Source organism: Erinaceus europaeus, chromosome 16 (assembly GCF_950295315.1).
Source record: "Erinaceus europaeus chromosome 16, mEriEur2.1, whole genome shotgun sequence".
NCBI classification, from domain to species: domain Eukaryota; kingdom Metazoa; phylum Chordata; class Mammalia; order Eulipotyphla; family Erinaceidae; genus Erinaceus; species Erinaceus europaeus.
Genome location: NC_080177.1, coordinates 80,271,051 through 80,291,755, shown reverse-complemented (window position 1 = coordinate 80,291,755; position 20,705 = coordinate 80,271,051). Strand labels below are relative to the sequence as shown.

At 48.4% G+C, this 20,705-nt stretch overlaps 1 protein-coding gene across 6 annotated transcripts in view; it reads left to right on the top strand.

The window, feature by feature from the left end:
• The window catches only part of SMOC1 (SPARC related modular calcium binding 1), a 178,763-nt gene extending 159,123 nt beyond the window's left edge, over positions 1-19,640 (top strand). For 3 of the 6 annotated variants that reach the window (XM_016193496.2, XM_016193494.2, XM_060175556.1), the window contains 3 exons: positions 10,867-11,111; positions 16,882-16,935; positions 18,053-19,640. In XM_016193496.2, coding sequence (XP_016048982.1) covers positions 10,867-11,111; positions 16,882-16,935; positions 18,053-18,069 — 316 coding nt within the window. In that variant the 3' untranslated portion in view covers positions 18,070-19,640. The remainder of the gene's footprint in view (positions 1-10,866; positions 11,112-16,881; positions 16,936-18,052) is intronic. The other 3 variants (XM_060175557.1, XM_060175559.1, XM_060175558.1) reach the window with 3 other exon arrangements.
• Positions 19,641-20,705: the final 1,065 nt, after the last annotated feature.

Sequence of the window (20,705 nt, the reverse complement as noted above, 5' to 3'; positions counted from 1 at the left end):
GTGAACACTTGGACCATTTTCTGGGCATGGGTCTGGTTTGACTCGCATGGAATTTCTTGCTTCCATGTCTGAGGAAGAGAGCACTGTATCTTGCCTCTGATAAGAGGAGCAGCAGTGGATTCTGAGAAGGCATATTCAGTACAGTCTGCCTTTGTGCCATTTGTGATTAGACTATGAAAAAAAAGTTGCCTGTTTTCCCATGCAAAATGGGTGTGGGATATCAGTATGTATTCGAAGTGGGGGAGGAAGGCAAGGTGGTATGTTTTTACAACTTCTAGATCTGGGAGTCGTGCTCAATATTAGAGACCAGGCTGGCATGCCTTGGGGAGGCGGGAGGGTAGCCGTGCATGGACACAACCATGGGCACAACAGTTAAACAACTTTAACTAAACAGTACTCCAGTCTCTTTATCTCACCTCTCTCATAAAGTAAAGGACTAAACGAAGTCAATGGTTAAGAAAAGCAGGGTTGGGGCCGGGTGGTGGCACACCTGGTTGAGCACACATGCTGCAGTACACAGGAAAGCAGGGTTGCAGAGAGAGCTCACTGAGTAGGGCCTGCGTGACATGGAGTGCCACCACCCTAATACTGTGGTACCTCTCTTTATATTTGTATGTTACTGCATAGCGACAGAGAGAAACTTAGAGGGGAGGGGAGGGGAGATAGAGAGGGAGAGAGGCCGACAGACACCTGAAGCCCTGTTTCACCATTCATGAAGCTTCCCCACTACAGGTGGTAACTGGGGCCTTGAACCTGGACCCTTGTGCACTGTACTGTGTGTGCTTAACCGGGTGGGTCACCTTCTGGCCCTATAATTCTCTGTCTGTCTGAAAGAAAAAATAAATATTGACTTGGATGTGGTAAAATCATACACTATGAGACCCCCAACTTTGGAAGAAGGAGAAGGAGAAGGAAGAGGAGAAGGAAGAGGAGGAAGAAGAAATTCTAGTTCAGGGATGCTTCCCACCCACTGTTCCCTGGGAGCTACTGACTGACAGTGCAGGAGTCTGCTTGGCACTTACATATTGGCCCTACTGAGATAAGATTTCAGGTTCTGGGAGTCGGGCTGTAGCGTTGCGGGTTAAGCGCAGGTGGCGCAAAGCGCAAGGACCGGCATAAGGATCCCGGTTCGAACCCCAGCTCCCCACCTGCAGGGGAGTCGCTTCACAGGCGGTGAAGCAGGTCTGCAGGTGTCTGTCTTTCTCTCCCCTCTCTGTCTTCCCCTCCTCTCTCCATTTCTCTCTGTCCTATCCAACAACAACAATAATAATAACTACAACAATAAAACAAGGGCAACAAAAGGGAATAAATAAATAAAATAAATATTTTAAAAAAAAAAGATTTCAGGTTCTACCTCACTTGTTCCTATGGGAACCCCACCTTTGAGCGCCATGGAGCCTCAGCTTCGTGCAGGCCTGGGGCGCAGGGAAAGCACATTGCCTGGCTGAGCCCTGGGCCAGCAATTGAAGGGACCAGGGGCCAGGAGCACAGATGGGCCCCTCTGCTAGTGGGGGAAGTCAGGATTGATGTCTTGCTCTCAAAACACAGGCTGAAGGAATTTTTATAGAAAATACAAGCTGAGAAGTTCATGAATGGTTTTTAATACCATTGTGTCCTTAGGGAAGAATGGTTTTTTAAAGGCCTCTTTTAGGTACAATACAGAAATGGGAAAAGTTTTAAAAATAGTCTTCCTAAACCTGTTTTTCATTTTAAGCTCAGATGTGCCTGGCTTTGGTTTTGACGAGAGTGAGAAGTTTGAACTATGCTTAGTAATTGTGCGACCTTGAGGCTTGATGTGTGATCAAAAGACACATGAGATGAACCCACAACTAACTTATCAAACAAACAAGGGGGCTGAGTGGGGGGACTGGGGGGAGGTCTGGAAGAAAGAAAGAACTAGCTGTGTTTCTATAGGGAGGTGACTGGTAAGTCTCCAGAGGCCTTGGATTTCAAGCCCTCTCAGATCCTCCCATGAAATTATTACTATTACTATTATTATTATTTTGCCAACAAGGTTACTGCTGACTCTTGATGCCTGCTTGATGAATCTACCATTCCCAGTGACCATTGTTTTTTCCTTTTATTTGATAGGAAAGAGAGAAATTCAGAGGGGGAAAAAAAAGACACCTGCAGCACTGCTTCACCACTTGTGAAGCTTCCCCCTGCAGGTGGGGACTGGGAAGTTGAGCATCAGTCCTTTCTTTTATTTTTGTATTTGTTACTAATAGTAGGTTACAAGATTATAAGATGACAATGGATAGCTCCACAACCCACCCACCAACAGAGTTCTGTGTCCCCACGCTCCCACCTCCCAAAGAGAACCACCAGCGTTCTCACAAGTCTTAGAGACAGTTTGCTTGCCTCTGTTTTGTTCGGATTTTTTTGTGTGTTTGGCAAGTTCATGTGAATCAATTCTCTAGATTCCACATATGAATGAAACTATCTGGTAGTCGTCTTTCATCTCTGTAACTTATTTCACTAGGCATAATCACCTCTAGTTCCATCCACTTTGACCCAAAGGACATATCATCATTTTTGATAGCAGAGTAGTAGTCCATGGGATATATATCTCATAACTTCTGTAGCCAGTCAGTTGGGCTCAATGAGAAAGAATTCTGTGAGTAGCAAGGGAAAGAAGGGAAGGGCAGTGGTGCAGAAAAAAGGGTGTCTGCCCTGCTCCTCCTCCCTCCTATCTACTGTCACTCAGGTGTGGGGATCTTGACCTGACTTAAACTTTTGTGCCTCCTCCCACCCCCAAGAGAAGCTCTATGCTGAGTTCTGGACATTCACAGGGGGATGGACACAGTTCTTGACCTGTAGGGACTCCTGGTCTGACTGGGAGAAGAGCTCTGTAGTCTGCCTCATGAATTTAATGGGATAATAAAAGCGTGCCAGGTACTGCAGGAACTTGAGGAGGAAGGGCAGGTGAGGGGAGGTCTCTCATGCAAGAGGCAAATGACTTTTAAGTCCCTTCTTCTCTTGTAATGGAAGATTACCGTGACCTAGCAGGACGAGGGGAAAGGGAGCCCCAACAGAGAGAGGTAGTGAGGGAGTCTTTGGAAGGACTTGTAAGAAGGATTTAAAACCAAGAGCTCAACAGTACACAGACAACTGGTGAGGTTGTAGCCCTGGTCGACGCATACCTGACTTCATGGCCGAGCCATAGAGGGAAGATAGGGAGCCGTGTGCTGGATGGACATCTGGGAAGAAGCATCCATGCTGAAGGGGTAGTTGCAATCCTGGACACGATGGTGACAGTCACTGTCAGAGGGAATGAGGGCAGGCAGGTCAGCCTTCAGAAGCCGTGGGGTGGGGTGGCTTACAGAAGTTTTCATAGAGAAAGCAGTAGGACTTGAAGACTTGGGCTTTTTAAAAATAATTTTTATTTACTTACTATTGGATAGAGACAGAAAGAAATTGAGAGGGGAGATAAGGAGGGGAAAGACAGAGAGAGACACCTGCAGCCTCTTCACCATTTGTGAGCTTACCCCCTGTAGGTGGGTGTCAGGAGTTTAAACCTGGGTCCTTGTGCACTGTAATATGGGCACTTTATCAGAGGTGTGACTGCCTGGCCTCCAGACTTGAAGACTTGTTAAATTCAAGAAGTGGAAGAAAAGGACAGAAAAAGAGAGAAGTCTGTCTCTTTTCCTGACCTTCTAGCCTGATTTAGTGGTGAACAGTAGTGCTCCTTAAAAACCTAAAAGCAGGCAGCATGGCATGAGGTGGTCATGAAAATTCAGCTAGTGTATGGGAGCAAGATGCCTGCAAGAATCATTGTCTCCTTTAAAAATATATATATTTATTTATCTATTTGTGTATTTTGGGTAGAGACAGAGAGAAATTGAGGAGGGGGAGATAGAGTGGAAGAGAGACAGAGAGATAACTATAGCCCTGCTTCACTACTTGTGAAGCTTCCTCCCCTGCAGGTGGGGGTCAGGGGCTTGAACCTGGGTCCTTGTGCACTGTAACATGTACGTTCAACAAGGTGCTGCGCGACCTGGCCTCAACAACCATCGTCTGGTAGCTTTTCTCAAGGAAGGTTTGTTGGGTGTTTGGATTGTCCTCAAGCTCCTTCCCAGGGGTTTCAGGAAGCAGAGCTCCCCCTCTCCTGTGCTGTCTATTTATCAGTCCCAAGGGAGGTTGATGAGATGCCAGAGGGCAGACTCTTCTAGAACAAGGGGAGCCTCTCATTATTTGTTACCTAGAGAAAATCAACAACCAGGAGAAGTGCAATGGGCTGTGTGAGCCTCCTGGCCCAGCCCTCACCCGACCCCTCAAAGAGAGACTATCTGTATTATCGTTTCCTCCTTCCTGCCCGGTTACTTGTTGATGGTCTCTCAGCAAAGAGGCTGGAATGTGGCTGACCTGGCATTTCCCAACCCCACCCGCACATCTGGCAGGGCTTTGCCCTGACTCCACATGGGCCTTGGTTGGTCTGCTTGGCTTGGCTGGTGCCTCCAGGCTGTCCCGCCTCACCTTCTTTAAAACTGCTTGGGACAGCAGAATGGAGGCCAAGATGTTGGCCAAAGCGAGTTTCCTGTGGTAAATGGGGCTGGCTCGCCAGAGGTGCATCAAAGCCAAGGCGGGGCTCACGAGCAAGAAGCAAAACTGAAAGTGTCAAAGGGGCAGGGCAGTAACTGCCACCTCTTGATGTGGCCAGAGATACAGAGAGACTAGTGGAGAAGTGACTGGGCGCGCTTGGGTCTCCTCAGGCCTGGAGGCTGGAGGTAATAGGACACCACCAGCAAACAGCCCAGAGGCAGGTCAGACTTATGTCTGGGATCTAATATCATCTGAGGTGTCCTTCCACACTGTATCCAAGGCATCTCAGACAGTTGCTGTGCCCAGTGAGCCCCTTTTTTAGCCCGCGCGGAGCCTCCTCAGGAGGGAGGTTCACAGCATGGATTAATGAATCTCAGTTTTGTCGTCCTCAGCAGTCACTCCACCCTCCACGCTCTAGTGGAGGCTGTTCAGCCCTTGTCATTGAATAACTCTGAGTCCCAGCAGCTCTGCCCTCCAATAAGAGAAAGAGAGAGAGAGAGAGAGAGTGTGTGTGTGTGTGTGTGAGAGAGAGAGAGAGAGAGAGAGGGAATAAGAGAGAGAGAGAGAGAATACAGGTGACTAACAATGTGTGTCATGTATATATTTCTTTCACTTTTTATTAGTGACCTAAGAGTGCTTTACAAGATTATAAGGTTATACGGATATAGTTCACACTGCATCTACCGCCAAAGTTCTGTACCCCTATTCCCTGAATAATAGCTGCCATAGTTCTCACAAAAGTCTTGGAGACTTTTTTTTTTTAAAAAAAAAAAAAAGCTTCTGTTAGATCTTTTGTTTGTTTGTTTGCTTGCTTTTTTCACTTGGTTCTTCTTTTAAATTTCTTTATTGGGGGATTAATGTTTTACAGTCAATAGTAAATACAATAGTTTGTACATGCATAACATTTCTCAGTTTTCCACATAACAATACAACCCCCACTAGGTCCTCTGTCATCCTTTTTTGCATCTGTACTCTTCCCCCCCACACACACATACACCCCAGAGTCTTTTACTTTGGTGCAATACACCAATTCCAGTTCAGGTTCTACTTGTGTTTTCTCTTCTGATCTTGTTTTCAACTTCTGCCTGAGAGTGAGATCATCCCATATTCATCCTTCTGTTTCTGACTTATTTCACTTAACATGAATTTTTCAAGGTCCATCCAAGATCGGCTGAAAACGGTGAAGTCACCATTTTTAATAGCTAAGTAGTATTCCATTGTGTATCTAGACCACAACTTGCTCAGCCACTCATCTGTTGTTGGACACCTGGGTTGCTTCCAGGTTTTGGCTATTAAAAATTGTGCTGCTAAGAACATATGTGTACACAAATCTTTTTGGATGGGTGTGTTGGGTTCCTTAGGATATATCCCCAGGAGAGGAATTGCAGGGTCACAGGGTAGGTCCATTTCTAGCCTTTTGAGAGTTCTCCAGACTGCTCTCCACAGAGGTAGATTTTTTTTCTTAATTAATTTTATGTTTTTCTTCCTCCTCCTCCTTCTTTTTCTCCTTCTTCATTTACTTCTTTTCCTAAGCTTTGGAAACCCACTGCTTAGTATGGTGGGTTGAACCTGTGAGTTTGGAGCATTTTAAAGGATACTTTTGGAAATTAGTAAGAGTTGGAGGGATCAGTGTGCCATGGCTTTGAGTTCAGTCCTGCAACTTGTTTAAAAGGATTCAAAGCTCCTTAAATTAAGAAGTTCTTGGGGCCAGGAAGTGGCACATTGGTTAAGTAGACACATTACAACGCACAAGAACCCAGGTTCAAGTCCCTGGTCTCCACCTGCAGGGAGAATGGCTGCAGGTGTCTCTCTGTGTCTTTGCTTCTCTGTCTTCCCATCCTTTCAATTTGTCTCTAGCCAATAATACATAAATAAATAAATTTAAAAATCAAGGAAGGAAGGAAGACATTTTCATGTTAAATGTAACTAGAGTTTGCCCCGGACAGTGTGTTGGGTCCCAAAGCAGGAGCCTGGTGTGACCCAGCTTCACAGGCAGGGTGGCCTCTGTGATCTGAGGATGGGGTCTGTGTTCTGGAGGTCACCAGAGCTTAGCAGCAGAGTCCTGCACTAGCTTTACTTAGGGAGGAGGAAGAAAAGAGGCAGGACTTCAGGCACCTGAGGTATCACAAAGCCATCAGGATGTGAGCAAAGTCACAGGAAGCCAGATGCCCTCCTGGGAAGTGTTCTGGGAGCCTCTGCCCAGAGGGAGCAGAGTGGATAGATTGAAGGCAGATGGAGAGAGACTGACAGCAAGAAATGGTGGCTGCTCTTAGCTCCAAGGTCCTGCTGGGAACAAGGAGGCAGGAACATGCAGGACAAGGGGAGATGAGGCAAAAGAAAGGAGACAGGAGCCCCCAAACCAGCCGTTCTGCAGCCTGGGAGGAGAGTCTTAGAGGTTCCCACCTGGGAAGGAGAGCGACTGATAGCTGCACAGCGGCTGTATAGTTGGTCCAGAGGCTGCAGCAGAGCCGGACGGGCTGGACCCCCAGGGACACGTGCTGGAGACTATGAGCCTCCTCTGGCAGGGCGTCTGGGAGGGGTGACTTCATCCTTGTGGGCCACAGATCTCAGCAACTGAAGCTTTATTATTGTAGCCGCTAGGTAGACATGACGCGATTCTGAAGCTGGAGGGTAGAAGAAGCATTGCCTCGGCCTGAGGCTGCCCTGGTTCCCCTGGGAGCATCTCACTGGGTTCCTCTCAACCTGTGTCTTTCCCCATAGAGAAATGTCCACAGCCCACCTGGGGTACCCTGCAGAGGTGGGCTGGAAGGGGGCAGTTGCAAGGAAAAATCGAGGGAGTTTAACAATGCCAAGTACGTACTGGCTGACAAAAAAAAAAAAAAAAAAATCCGAGCTCTGCACTGCATCACCTCACGCTTGGCTCCAAGATCTCTGGGGCTGGATCCCCAAGGCAGACTCGTCCTGATTCCAGGGAGCTGGAGGCTGCCAGCTGCTGGCTCCCCTGCAGGTGACTGGCTCCTGCCTTCCCAGGTGCCCCTGGCCTTCAGCTTGTCTGCTCAGCTGGCAGACCCGCTGACTGCGCTGTCTGGGAACCTCAACAGTCCAGAGTGCCGGGGGTCATGCCCAGACTGCTCTCCCCCTCATTAGGAATAGGCTTGTAGCAGGGATACCTGGCTTTAGGGGGGTGAAACTTTTTCTCTAAACATGGAGGCCACTTGGGCATGGGAAAGGCAGGGAGTCTGCTGGCTCATTCAGGAAGGAGGGTCAGAGATGGCCCCTGCCTTCTGGAAGCCTCAGAGAATCGCACTGAGGTATAGACAAGAGCTTGAAAATGTTTTCTTTTCTTTAGTTTTTCTAGTGGAAGGTGTTTTTTTTCTATTTATTTCTTTTCCTTTTTTATCTATTATTTATTGGATAGAGACAGCCAGAAGTCAAGAGGGAAGGGGGTGATAGAGAGGAAGAGAGACAGAGAGACACCTACAGCCCTGCTTCACTGCTCAAAAGGCTTTCCCCCTGCAGGTGGGGACTGGGGCCTCGCACCCAGGTCCTTGAGCATTGTGACATGTGTGCTCAGCCAGGTGCGCCGCCACTCAGTCCCTGTCTATTTTTCTTTTTATTTATCAGATAGAGAAATCAAGAGGGAAGAGAGATAACGGAAGAGAGAGAAAGAGACACCTGTAGCACCGATTCACCACTCATGAAGCTTCTCCCACTTACACACAGGTGGGGACCAGGGGGCTTGAACCAGGATCCTTGCTCATTGTAACATACGCATTCAACTAGGTGCCTCATCATCTGGCCCCTGGAAGATTTTTCATGCCAGGTATAGCATCAGAGTTTGATGACAGACCCTAATCACCTGGTCTAGAACTCCAGGGGGACAGTGAGCCCCTCCATTCCCATTTGGGACCCATAATGATCACACAGTCTTTCCCGGTGTCTCAAAGACTGAGTATCTGAGTGTGTGAGGCTTCCACCTTCAGTCTTAACCCCTTTGCAGTGGAGAAGCTGTCCAGGAATCTGAACTCAAAGACACAGTCCAGGTTCACTCAGTACCTAGTGCGGACGCAGGAATCAGGCGGGAAGCCTGTGACTCTATTCTTCACCCTCCTGGAAGAGACTCAGTATTGACTTTAAAGGTTTTAAATAAGAGGCACACCTGGTTAAGTGCATACATTTCCATAAGAAGAACGTGACTCCAAGTCCCCAGTCCCACCTGCAGGGGAAAAGCTTAACAAGCAGTGAAACAAGTGTCAGGTATCTTTCTGTCTCTCTCCCTCCCTATCTCCCTTTTCCCGTTAAAATTCTCTCTGTCCTATCAAACAAAATAACGTTAAAAAATAAAATAAAATTTTTTGTGAAGAAAAAGGTATTATTATATACATATTATATATATACATATTAAAAAGGTATTATTATATACATATTAGCTGCCTTCCTGCAACCATTTGGGGAAGTGGAATGAGGAGATGGAGCTTATTAAGCGAATGACATGGACAGGTCATGTGTCCATTGATTCTGTGCAGTCACTGCAAGTACAGGGCAGATTGTCAGGTGTAGTTGTGGAGATGCCTCAGGATGTGGAGAGGCTTTCTTGGTTATTCTACTTAGTCTTACACCCCTCAGGAGAATCCCCTGTGGTGGCTGGTTACCTGGGGTTTCCCAGGCCCCTTCCAGACCCCTTGACTTCCAGCTGCTGTGTGAGAGATTCTCTAGCACATCTGGAGTCTGGCCATTTTAGATCCTATGTGTATGCCCACCCCAACTGCCTGCTCTTTTTTTTAAAAAAAAAATTGTTATTGATAGTTTGTTACAAGACCCCACCACACCCACCAACACAGTTCTGTATTCCCATCCTCCTACCTCCCAAAGATAATCACCAGAGTTCTCACAAGTCTTACAGTTTGCTTGCTTCTGTTTTGTTTGGATTTCTTTTCTTTTCTTCTTTTTGGCAAGTTTATGTGAATCAGTTCTCTAGATTCCACATATGAATGAAACTATCTGGTAGTCGTCTTTCATCTCTGTAACTTATTTCTCTAAGCATAGTCACCTCTAGTTCCATTCATTTTGTCCCAAAGGACACAATATCTTTTTTTTTGATTGCAGAATAGTATTCTATGGAATATATATATATATCCCATAACTTCTTTTAGCCACCATCTGCCTGCTCTTCATTTCCACTGTGCACGTCATTTGCACGTCATTGGCACCTCACAGTGACACAGCGTGGGAGTATGACATCTGACTTTGAATTGTCACGGCCTGGTTTCACGGTTTTGACTCTGCCTCACCAACACAAAGCGCAGGGCTACAACTCCCAGCCTGGAGTGGTCTCAGGACCTGCTAGGGTTCTGGATGGATAGCTGAGGGCCAGAACACCATTTCCACAGTCAAACGTGTGTGTGAAGCATGCTTTGTCTCAGCAGCAGTGGACCCTAGGCAAGGAGGACAGTTTATGTTTTTTTCTATGGTGAATTACTCTTACTTGTTTTATTATTTATTTTCTTACTTATTTTGGATAGATGCAGAGATAAATTGAGAAGGAAGGGGTAAAAAAGGGAGGGAGAAAGAGAGACACACCTGAAGCATATCTTCAGCCTTCCTGAAGTTTCCCCCTGCAGGTGCAGGTGCGGATCAGGGCTTGAACCGGGACCCTTGAACACGGTAATGTGCACGCTCTACCAGAGCGCCACCACCTAGTCCCTCTTCTCAGGGGAATTAAATCCAGCCAATATGCCTTGAGCACACATCTTGGCTTGGGTAGAAGTTGAGGCACTTTCATGGTGTAGGGGTCACCCGCTTGCAGGTTCCCCAGAAATGAATCCACCATTATTCTTGAGCATCAGGTTGGAGAGGCAGGCTTGATGGTGCTGTAGGCTGAGCAGGGTTGAAAGGTTCATGTCTTGAAGGAGCCATTTCTGCAAGACCCCAGAATCTGGGCACAGGCTTAGAACTGCAGTGAGGTTGAAGGCTTCTGTGGAAAAGTAAGCCAGGGGACGGGTAGTGGAACACCCAGTAAATGCACATAGTATTAAGCATAAGGATTTGGGTTCAAGCCCCCGCTCCCCACTTGCAGCGGTGGTGGTGGCGGGAGCACTTCACAAGTGGCAAAGCAGGTTTGTATGTGTCTTATCTCTCTCTCTACCTCTCTATCTCTCACTCCCCTCTCAATTTCTCTATATCCGATCCAATGAAATGGAAAAAATATGGCCACCAGGAGCAGTGGATTTGTAGTGCTGGCAACGAGCCCCAGTGATAACCCTGGAGGGAAGAGAGAAAGAAAGGAGGGGAGGAGGTAAAAAGGGAGTAGAGAGAGAAGAAAGAAAAGCCCCGTGTCATCTGGGGCTGGGGTTGTTGCCGCAGGTTCTCAGAGCCAGACCCCAGCCACACCCTGGAGGAGCGAGTGGTGCACTGGTACTTCAGCCAGCTGGATAGCAACAGCAGCAAGGACATCAACAAGAGGGAGATGAAGCCCTTCAAGCGCTACGTGAAGAAGAAAGCCAAACCCAAGAAATGTGCCCGGCGCTTCACTGACTACTGTGACCTCAACAAGGACAAGGTCATCTCACTGCCTGAGCTGAAGGGCTGTCTGGGAGTCAGCAAAGAAGGTGAGTGTGTTCCCCTGGCCCCCCGGGCCCCCAGCACCCTGCCTCCACCTAGTGAAGAGTGTGATGGGCAGAGGACTCCCCAATACAGAGCTCAGGTACTCAGATACTTAGCTCCTCCCCGAGAGAGGGCTCTGCTTCACACACCGACACAGCAGAACCAATGGAACTGTCCTACTGTCGCCTACTGAGGAGGCAAGGTATTTAAGTATCTAGGGAGAGTGTGCTAAGCACGTGACAGCACATTAGGCTGAGCCAAGGCACAGTGACAAGTGGCGCATGTCAAGTCTCAGACCAATGGACATTTGTCAGTGTGACCTCAGGTCATGGGATGTGTGTACACTTTCGTGTGTGTGCCTGTGTCTCTGCATATATTAATGTGTATTGGCTTGGGAATGTCTGTATGTATCGGTTTCTGTGCATATTTTCATCAGTATGTGATTATGTATCTGTATTTGTATGTCTATATGTATATGTGTCTGTATACATTTGTTAGTGTGTGTTTATACATGTGCACTCTTACACATTAGTGTATTAATTCGTGTGTGTGTGTGTGCGTGTGTGTGTGTGTGTGTGTGTGTGTGTGTGTGAAATTGAGAAGGGAAGGGAGACAGACACCTGCAGACCTGCTTCACTGCTTGTGAAGTGTCCCCCCTGCAGGTGGGGAGCCAGGGCTCGAACCCAGGCCCTTGCACATATCCTTGCATGTAATACTGTGTGCGCTTAACTGGGTCCAGCGCCACCTGTTATTTCATATTTCACTGGCTGAAATTTAGTCCCCAGACCACACCAGCAGTAAGAGGCCACTTCGTCTGTACCTCATGATGAACCTGGGTCCATGCTCCCAGAGGGATAAAACAGGAAAGCTTCCAATGGAGGGGGTGGGATACAGAACTCTGGTGGTGGGAATTGTGTGGAATTGTACCCCTCTTATCCAATGGACTTGTTGATCATTATTAAATCAATAGAGAGAGAGAAGCTGAAGTCAGACACAGAATGTGAAAGAAAATTCTTCAGGCACTGTGGTGTCTATGCTGTCTATGAATCACCATGTACGTCTCTCCCTCTCCCTCCCCCCCCATATACATATGGGGTGTGTGTGTGTGTGTGTGTGTGTGTGTGTGTGTGTGACCTTAGAAACCATATATTACAGCTGCAATATTTAGAAAAGGGCTTTGAACCAATTTTCAAACAAACTTGCATTTAACTATGTACAGAATCTCAATGAAAAATAAAGTTGTATAGAAATCATAAAAAGAAGAGGAAGAACGGGAAGAAGAAGAAGAATGGGAAGAAGAAGAATGGGAAGGAGAAGAAGATGATGATGATGAAGGAGAAGAAGAAAAAGAATGGGAAGAAGAAGGAGGAGGAGGAGGAGGAGGAGGAGGAGGAGGAGGCACTTTATCCTCAGATCACACCAACCCTGAGAGCCAGGGGAGGAGAGGCAGGTGGAGAGCGTGGATTCTGGTGACACTTGATAAACCATCACCGCAGGGCAGTGCAGAGCTTTGCAGGGTGGCCATAGCAGCACCTGGACTGGGCTGTGGGCACAGGGTAGCCCTGTCTGTTTCTGTCTGGCATGTGAGCTAGAGTGGTTTCGGTATTTTCCAAGGGACATATTTGCAGAAGGGATATGCAACAAAGACTAGGCACGGCCTACAAAACTGAACCTATTTATTATGCAGTCCTCTGTAGATGAATTATCCAAACTCTTGTCTAAACCAAAACCCTAGGAATGAGCCCAGAATGGTAAGGCACAGAGGCCAGGGGAGGGAAGCGTATTCTAAACCTCGACAAACAAGAAACAGTGACGTGGCGGAGAAGCAGGGGCTTGGGGAAAATGGAAGACGCCAGTATAATTTAGGAGCATGTTCGAAATGACAGGAGAGGGTGGCAACAGGAGGCAAGATGACCTAAGAGTCTTCTCACCCACCTGATTGGCTTTTGGTTTTATAACAGCAGAGGAAGGCTGATGGAAGGACTGAGTCACAAAACACAGTAGGATGAATTATGCTTAAAAAATTGTTCTGGCTAAACTGTGGGAGATGGATTGGAGAGGGGAGTAAGATGGAATATCCATGGCTGGGGAGATGGCACCATGGTGATACAAAAAGACTTTCATGCCTGAGGGACCAAAAGTCCCAGGTTCAATCCCCAGCATCACCATAAACCAGAGCTGAGCAGTGCTCTGGGAAAAAGAAAAAAAAAAAAAAGACAGAATATCTAATAGGAGGCTGAGGTATACTCCAGGCAGGAGGGGCAGGAAACTGGAACATAAAAAGACAAGATGGGGGGGGGGCGGGTAGGGGTGTGGGCAGGGGCTAGGGAAATGCCTGAGCTTCTGGAGCCCGGCACTCATCTGTCTGGGCACTTGCTTTGATCAAGTGCATGGTGCTTCATGTGGCAGAGTGATGATCTGGATTCTCTCTTTTCTTACCTGCCTCATGTGAGGTAAATGAAGCACATCTTTAAGAATGGATCGAAAAGTCACAGTGGGATGGAGAGCAGGGCTGGGCCGGAGATGTTTAAGAAATACAAGTGCAGAATGTGGCCAGAGGTGAAGGCAGATGGAGCAGCTGCAGGGCGGCTCCATTCACTGTGACGGGCGGTGGGAGAGGAAGGGCAGAGGGCAGGGGCATATGGAGACCCTGAGAGGATGGGCCGGGCATGACACGTTCTCAGGTGCGTTCACAGGATGAGTGTGACTGTACTGCGGGGTCTGAACTGAAGATACTGCTTTGGTGGTAAAATAAAACTGTGAAATAGGGAAGATAGTCAGGGTAGATGACATAGAGGTCTTTCCTTGTTTAACCCTGGAGAGTAGCATGCACAGAGGCTAAGTTACCAGGACGGGCCAGCCCCAGGACCTGCCTCCTCCATTGCGGTGCGGGGCCAGTGGCCTCATCCCTCCACTCGCCCCTGTCTGGGGAGCCCGTCTCTTTTCATTCAACAGCCATCTGTGACTCCCGGACTGGGCCACGTCATGGTCCAGATGCTGCCTCTGTCACCCAGTACAAACGACACAGACTCAGCTGAGAACAAATTTTAGCTTCAAGCCGCCACCGCAGCTTCACCCAGAGAGGTTCCTTTTTTGTTGTTTGTTTTGGTGGACCTAGGCCTTCGCACGTGCTCAGTTTCACCCTTCCAGATCACTTTTGCACTCAGAGAGGGAGGGGCATGAAAGCATCCTCATATAGAGACTGAGAGAAAATGAGAGAAAGGAGGCAGATAGAGAGACGGAGAGACACCTGCAGACCTGCTGCACTGCACATAAAGCTTTCTTCTTGCAGGTGGGGAGCGAGGGCTTGAACCCGGAGCCTTGCACATAGTAACATGCATTCCTACCAGGTGCGCCACTGCCTGGGCCCTGCTTCCTCCTTTGCCATACACCTCTCATGCATTGCCAGGGTTCAAACCTGGGTCCTTCACAAGGCAATGCAGGGACCCTACTTAGTAAGCCCCCCCCCCCCACTTTCCAGGGTGCTTCTGAGTGCAACTGTCATCCTTGTTGATCCAACACCTTCTGCATCCCTCCTTACTCCCTCATTCAAGGTTGAATGGAGGCACCAGAGAACTCTGGAACTGCGGTTGGCCCTGGAGGTCACTGCCTGATTGAAAAAAAAATGGCTCTAAGTGCTGGTATCTGGTGTCTGAAAATGCACGGATCTCTGTGTGGTGCCTGTCTGTGTGTGTGTGTGAGTGTGGTCTGTGCCTGTCTGCATGTGTGCCTGTGCTGATACATGTTTGTAGGTGTTTGAGCATGTCTTTTAGTGTGTCTGCTTATGTGTGTGTGTGATGGAGTGAAGGAGAGAGGAAGAAAGGCATGGGGTGGAGAGGGTGTTGTGTAGAGCTGAGTGGATCAGGGTTACTGTCTCTTTATCATGTGCACATACCACACTGATTGCACTGCACTGAACCCATGGAATCTTAGAGCTGGAAGAGTCCCTAAGTTCTCCAGTTCATTCGCCACTGATAGTTCTAAACTAACTCAGAAAAGGTTAAGAATTTGCTTGAGGAAGGGAGTCGGGCGGTAGCACTGCGGTTAAGCATACGTGGCTCAAAGCACAAGGACTGGCATAAGGATCCCAGTTCAAGCCCCCGGCTCCTCACCTGAAGGGGAGTCGCTTCACAGGTGGTGAAGCAGGTCTGTAGGTGTCTGTCTTTCTCTCCCTCTCTCTGTCTTCACCTCCCCTCTCCATTTCTCTCTGTCCTATCCAACAACGACAATAATAACTACAACAATAAAAAAACAAGGGCAACAAAATGGAAAATAAACAAATATAGTAAAAGAAAGAAAAAAAGAATTGAAAAAAAAAGAATTTGCTTGAGGGGCCAGGCCATGGTGCCCCTGGTTAAGGGCACACATACAGCGCGCAAGGACCCAGGTTCAAGGCCCGGGTCTCCACCTGCAGGGAGGAAGCTTCATGGTTGGTGAAGCAGTGTTGCAGATATCTCTCTGCCTCTCTCTCTATCTCCCTCCTCTCATTTTCTGTCTACCCAATCGCAAATATAATAAAAAGATTAAAAAATAAATAAATAAATAAGAGAATTTGAGATTTCATGTGAGGTCGTATCATTACTGGCACTGAGACCCAGCTTCAGACAATTGTGCCCCTGTGACTAGGACCCCAAAATACTTTGAAGACAGTCCTTGATGTGAGCAGGCCAGTCTCCTCTGCATGAGGAAGACCAAGGGAGACTAGGCCAGTGGTGAGAAGTAGGAAGCAGACCCGGTTTGGGGTGGTGCAAGCAGTAGGAGAAGGTACTGGGAGCAGGGCCCACTTACACACTGAGGGAGGTAGAGTCTTCAAGAGAACAGACAGTTGTGGGAAACAGAGAAGAAGCTGGAGTCTGGGGGGCAGGACGCAGATGATGGAGCAGCAGGGGAAAGTGAGGCCCTGAGGTCAAGACCCTAACTGATCTGGTTTTTAATCCTGGCGCTGACACTTTGACGGTTTCTTTTCTTTTCTTTTTCTTTTCTTTTCTTTTTCTTTTTTTTTTTTTTTTTCCTAGAGTACTGCTCAGTTCTGGCTTCTGCTTAATATGGGGGATTGAACCTGGGACTTTGGAGCCTCAGGCATGAGAGTTATTTTTGCATAACCATTATGCTCTCTCCCTGCTTGACTCTTAATTCTCCTGACAAGTTATCCAGAATGTGTGGGCCTCAGTTTCCTCTTCTGCAAAGACTGGCTCTCCCTCTTAGATTCTGTGTAAAGATTTCACAAGATGGTGCCCCTGAAAAGCACAGCAGTGTGCCGGGTCCTGGTGAATGTGAGTAGAGGAACACACCCACAGGTTAAAGGATTCCTCCCCCCTCCCCCCATGCCTTCATGCCTTTGGAGTGGCAAAGAGCAGCTTAGATGGGTCCAGAATGACGTGGAAGCCTTGCTTATCTGGTGTCATGTGGTGCCCTCTGGTGGGCTGAGAAGGACTAGTTTGATAGGCAGAGGATACAGGGAGTTGGAGAAAGGCACAGAATTTGAGGAGGAATATAGTTTGCAGTTGCAGGGGCTGAATTTTGTTCTCTTGCTTTCTTGATTTTTTTAAAAAATTATTATCTTTATTTATTGGATACAACAAGGGGGAAGTAAAGGAGAGAGAGAACTGCAGACCTGCTTCACCACTTGCAAAGTCTTCTCCCTGCAGGTGGGGACTGGGGGCTCAAACCCTTGTCCTTGTGCATCGTAACATGTGCGCTCAACCAGGTGTGCCACTCCCCCCACACACACACACACACAGCCACCCTCGTGCCATCCATTCCTTCTCGTTGCAGGTGGTAGTCTTGGCAGCTCCCCCCAGGGAAAACGAGCAGGCACAAATCCATTCAGTAAGTCGCCTTCTTTCTAAGCACCCTCTTTGTACCCACACAGCAGCTTTGATGGTGCAGAGGGAGCGGAGGTTATTGGCCGACTGATTCAGGCTTCTGTTTTCAGTCACTGTTGCTGAGGACCCAAGAGAAAGGCTGTCTGAATGCTAGAAGGTTCCTGCAAACACCCAACTCCTCCTTCAAGGCCCCAAGCTGAAACTCTGGTCTCGGGAGTTCGTGTGATTTTTTTTTTTATTATTATTGTCTTTATTTACTTACTGGATAGAGACAGTCAGAAATCAAGAGGGAAGAAGGACATAGAGAGGAAGGGAGACAGAGAGACACCTGCAGCCCTGCGTCACCACTTGCAAAGCTTTCTCCCTGCAGGTGGGACTGGGGGATCGACCCTGGGTCCTTGTGCACTGTAACATGTGCGCTCAACCAGGTGCGCCCCCACCCGGCCCCGAGCTCATGTGGTTTATACAGCTTTCACACCCTGACTGTCCTTACAAGGGAAATCCCAGTTCTCTGGGATGCCGAGTGTTCACTCGCCAACAGGATGCTACATGGTGCCGAAGAAATGACCTAGGAAAACATAGGCTTGGGGGCCAGGTAGTGGCGCACTGGTTAAGCACACACATTACAGTGCACAAGGACCAGGGTTCAAGCCCCCTGGTCTCCACCTGCAGGAAGAAAGCTTCACGAGTAGTGATGCAGGGCTGCAGGTGTGTCTCTCTGTCTTTCTCCCTCTCTCTATTTCCCCCTCCCCTCTCAATTTCTCTTCTCTACCCAATAATAAATAAATAATTTTCTAAAAAGAAAACATAGGCTTGCTCACATGTCTAGCCTCCCTGCACCTCCACCCAGACCCTGATCACACAGCTAGTGGAAACAGCTACTTGCCTGGGGAATTGGCACATGTGGTTGAACTGCTCATAAGTCCAGTGCTAGGGCTGGGAGACAGTGTAATGGTTCTGCAAACTATTTTCATGCCTGAGGCTCTGAGGTCCCAGGTTCAATCCGTAGCACCACTATAAACCAGAGCTGAGCGGTGTTCTGGTAAAAGCAACAAGAAAAAAAATTTAAAATCACTCTAAATGCTTCTTGCTTTTGTCCCCTCTCCCCACCCGCTTCTCAGTAGGACGCCTCGTCTAAGGAGCAGAAAACCAGAAGGCAGGTGGACAGACCAGGACGGCTCATCAAACACCTGGACTTCAACAGTACCCTTGGCTCAGCCTCCTCCCACGTAACACAAGGGGTGCCCACCGTGATTGCACTTTCAGTAACTCATCTTTGTGTGCTCTCTTTTCAGTTTTGTGTCTCAACACCGATATCTAACACCACAGCGGGGAAAGGAAAGGGAAGGACAACTGTTTATTCTCTCTCTTATTGTATGTTTTTTTTTGGTTTTGGGGGTTTGTTTTTGATCTGCTACTGACAACTTTTTAGGGGGTTTTGTTTGTTTTATTTTTGTTTTTGAGGGGAGGGGTGGGCATTGTTGGGACTGAGAAGAAAGAGATTTATATGCTGTACATAAATATATATGTAAATTGTATAGTTCTTTTGTATAGGTGTTGGCATTACGGTTTGTTGACTCCATCCCCCTCTCTCTGCTCTGGCCTATGGGAGTTCTGGACACAGGATCCACCTTTTTAGAATGCAAGCCTCACCCCAGTCCTCACAGACCATGTGTCCGCCACCATTCCTGCGGCCCACGGAGCTATAATCCTCAGAGGATTTGTGTTAGGTCTGTTAAAACATCTCACCTGTGCTTGGCATCAGCTGTGAAGCACCAGGGGCGAGGCAGAGAGGAGCAGGATACCCAGTAAGGCTTCCCAGTCAGTGTTCGTTCTCTGCGCAGTGGAGGGGAAAGGCCAGCAGCCTGTGCTGGTGAGGGTAATGCCAACAGCAGGCCTTTCCTGTTCTTCCTGATGTTTATAAAGTTTTCCCAGCTTGAGATCAGTCCGGAAGCAGAATTGTTCTTGGGCCTTCTCTTCTACCCAACCCCAGCCCCCAACACACATGCCCATGTGCAGGGTACAGTTGGACAGCAGGGGGACATCAAGGCAGCTGTCCACACACACACTTCACTAGGGCGCCGCTACGGGCTGCCCAGCCTGGGGGCTCAGAGGCACAGCTTCCTCCTCGCAGCTGACCGGGGTCTTTCAGGAGGCGTTGGACACAGAGCCACAGATGACATCTAAGACCTCTTCACACAGCAGCAGCCATGGTGACCTCAAGAAAGATGGAGGAGCCCAGAACTGGTGGCCTCACTGGATTGCTTTCAGAAACCTGGCCTCATGTCAGAGCCCACCGCCGGGCCGTGTAAGCACACCTGCCCACACAGACTGCATCCCACATGGAGCGGGAAGCGTTGGCAAGCGGCTTAGGAGAGTCCCCAGTGGGGTGGGGCTCGAAGGAGGGAAAGTGCTTGCCATCTGGGTTCAAGTCCTAGAGGTCCTCTCAGGAGTGACCAAAGGGCCCATCCCAAGTAAAGCTGGGCCAGAGGAACTGGAGTTGACTGGGCCTTCCTGCTCCGAGTCCTTTCTTGTTCTAGAAGAAGCATGTAAACACAGAGGAGATAGATGCCCCCTCATAGGAGCTCAGAGTCCAGCCCAGAATACCTTCATTCTGCACATACGTGGGCGGTTATGTGCTTTTTCATTTGTGGGAAGAGAGAGACTATTTGTAGCTTGTTTACTAAAAAATAAAAACCGGGCAACCTTTGGTGGCTGTTGACTCTTTGCTTCTTGTGAACGGTCTGTGATCATGCAGGTGACCCTGTGACTGGCAGGAGAGCACACTCCCTAATCAGCAGGACGCAGAGAAACCAGGCCCAGGATAAGCTGAGCAGCAGACTCCCCCCACCCCCAACTTAGGAACTGAAGTCACAAAGCTCTTCCCGCTCCTGCAAAATATCTTCACACATCTGAAGGGGACGGCACTTCTCTTCCTCTTTCAGGGATCCAGACTGAGGGAGGCTACAGTCAGTCTTCCAAGACTGAAGGCAGGAGAAGGAAATGGAGTAGATTGCACCCTAGCCGGTGAGGCTTCTACCTAGAGGCTGGCAAAATAGCTCACTTGGATAGTGTACTGCTTTGCCTTGTATGTGACCCAGGTTCAAGCCAAGACCCCATGGCACTGGAGCAAGCTTCAATACTGTGGCCACCCCACCTCTCTCTCTACCCAAATAAAACTTTTTTTTTTGCCTCCAGAGTTATCGCTGGGGCTCAATGTCAGCACTCCAAATCCACTGCTCCTGGAGGCCATTTTTTTTTCCATTTCATTGGCTAGGACAGAGAAATTGGGAGGGGAGGGGAGATAGAGAGGAAGAGAGAAAGAGAGATACTCGCAGACCTGCTTCACTGCTTGTGAAGTATCCTCCCTGCAGGTGGGGAGCGGGGGATGTCTACCTGGGTCCTTTCGCTTCGTACTGTGTGCCCTTAACCAGGTATGCCATCACCTGGCTCTACTATTTGCTGATTTCCCAGAGTCTGTTTTTAAATTAACTTCCCATTTCCGTTAGTTATGAGAGAGAGCCCAGAACATCACCACGTATAAGCTCTGCTCTGGCTTTTGTCCTCCTTGTTCTGGTGTGACCTCAGGCGCACAAGATGCCCAGGACACCGCTGAGTCGCTAGCCCAGTCTCCGTCTGTCTTGAATTTAACCAGACACACCTGAAAGACATCTGCTCGGTCAGTGTTGTTTCACTTACCCATCAACTTGTGAACCTGGGGCCTCGTGCATGCATGAGCTCACAGGGAGCTGCTCTCTGACCTCAGCTGACTGC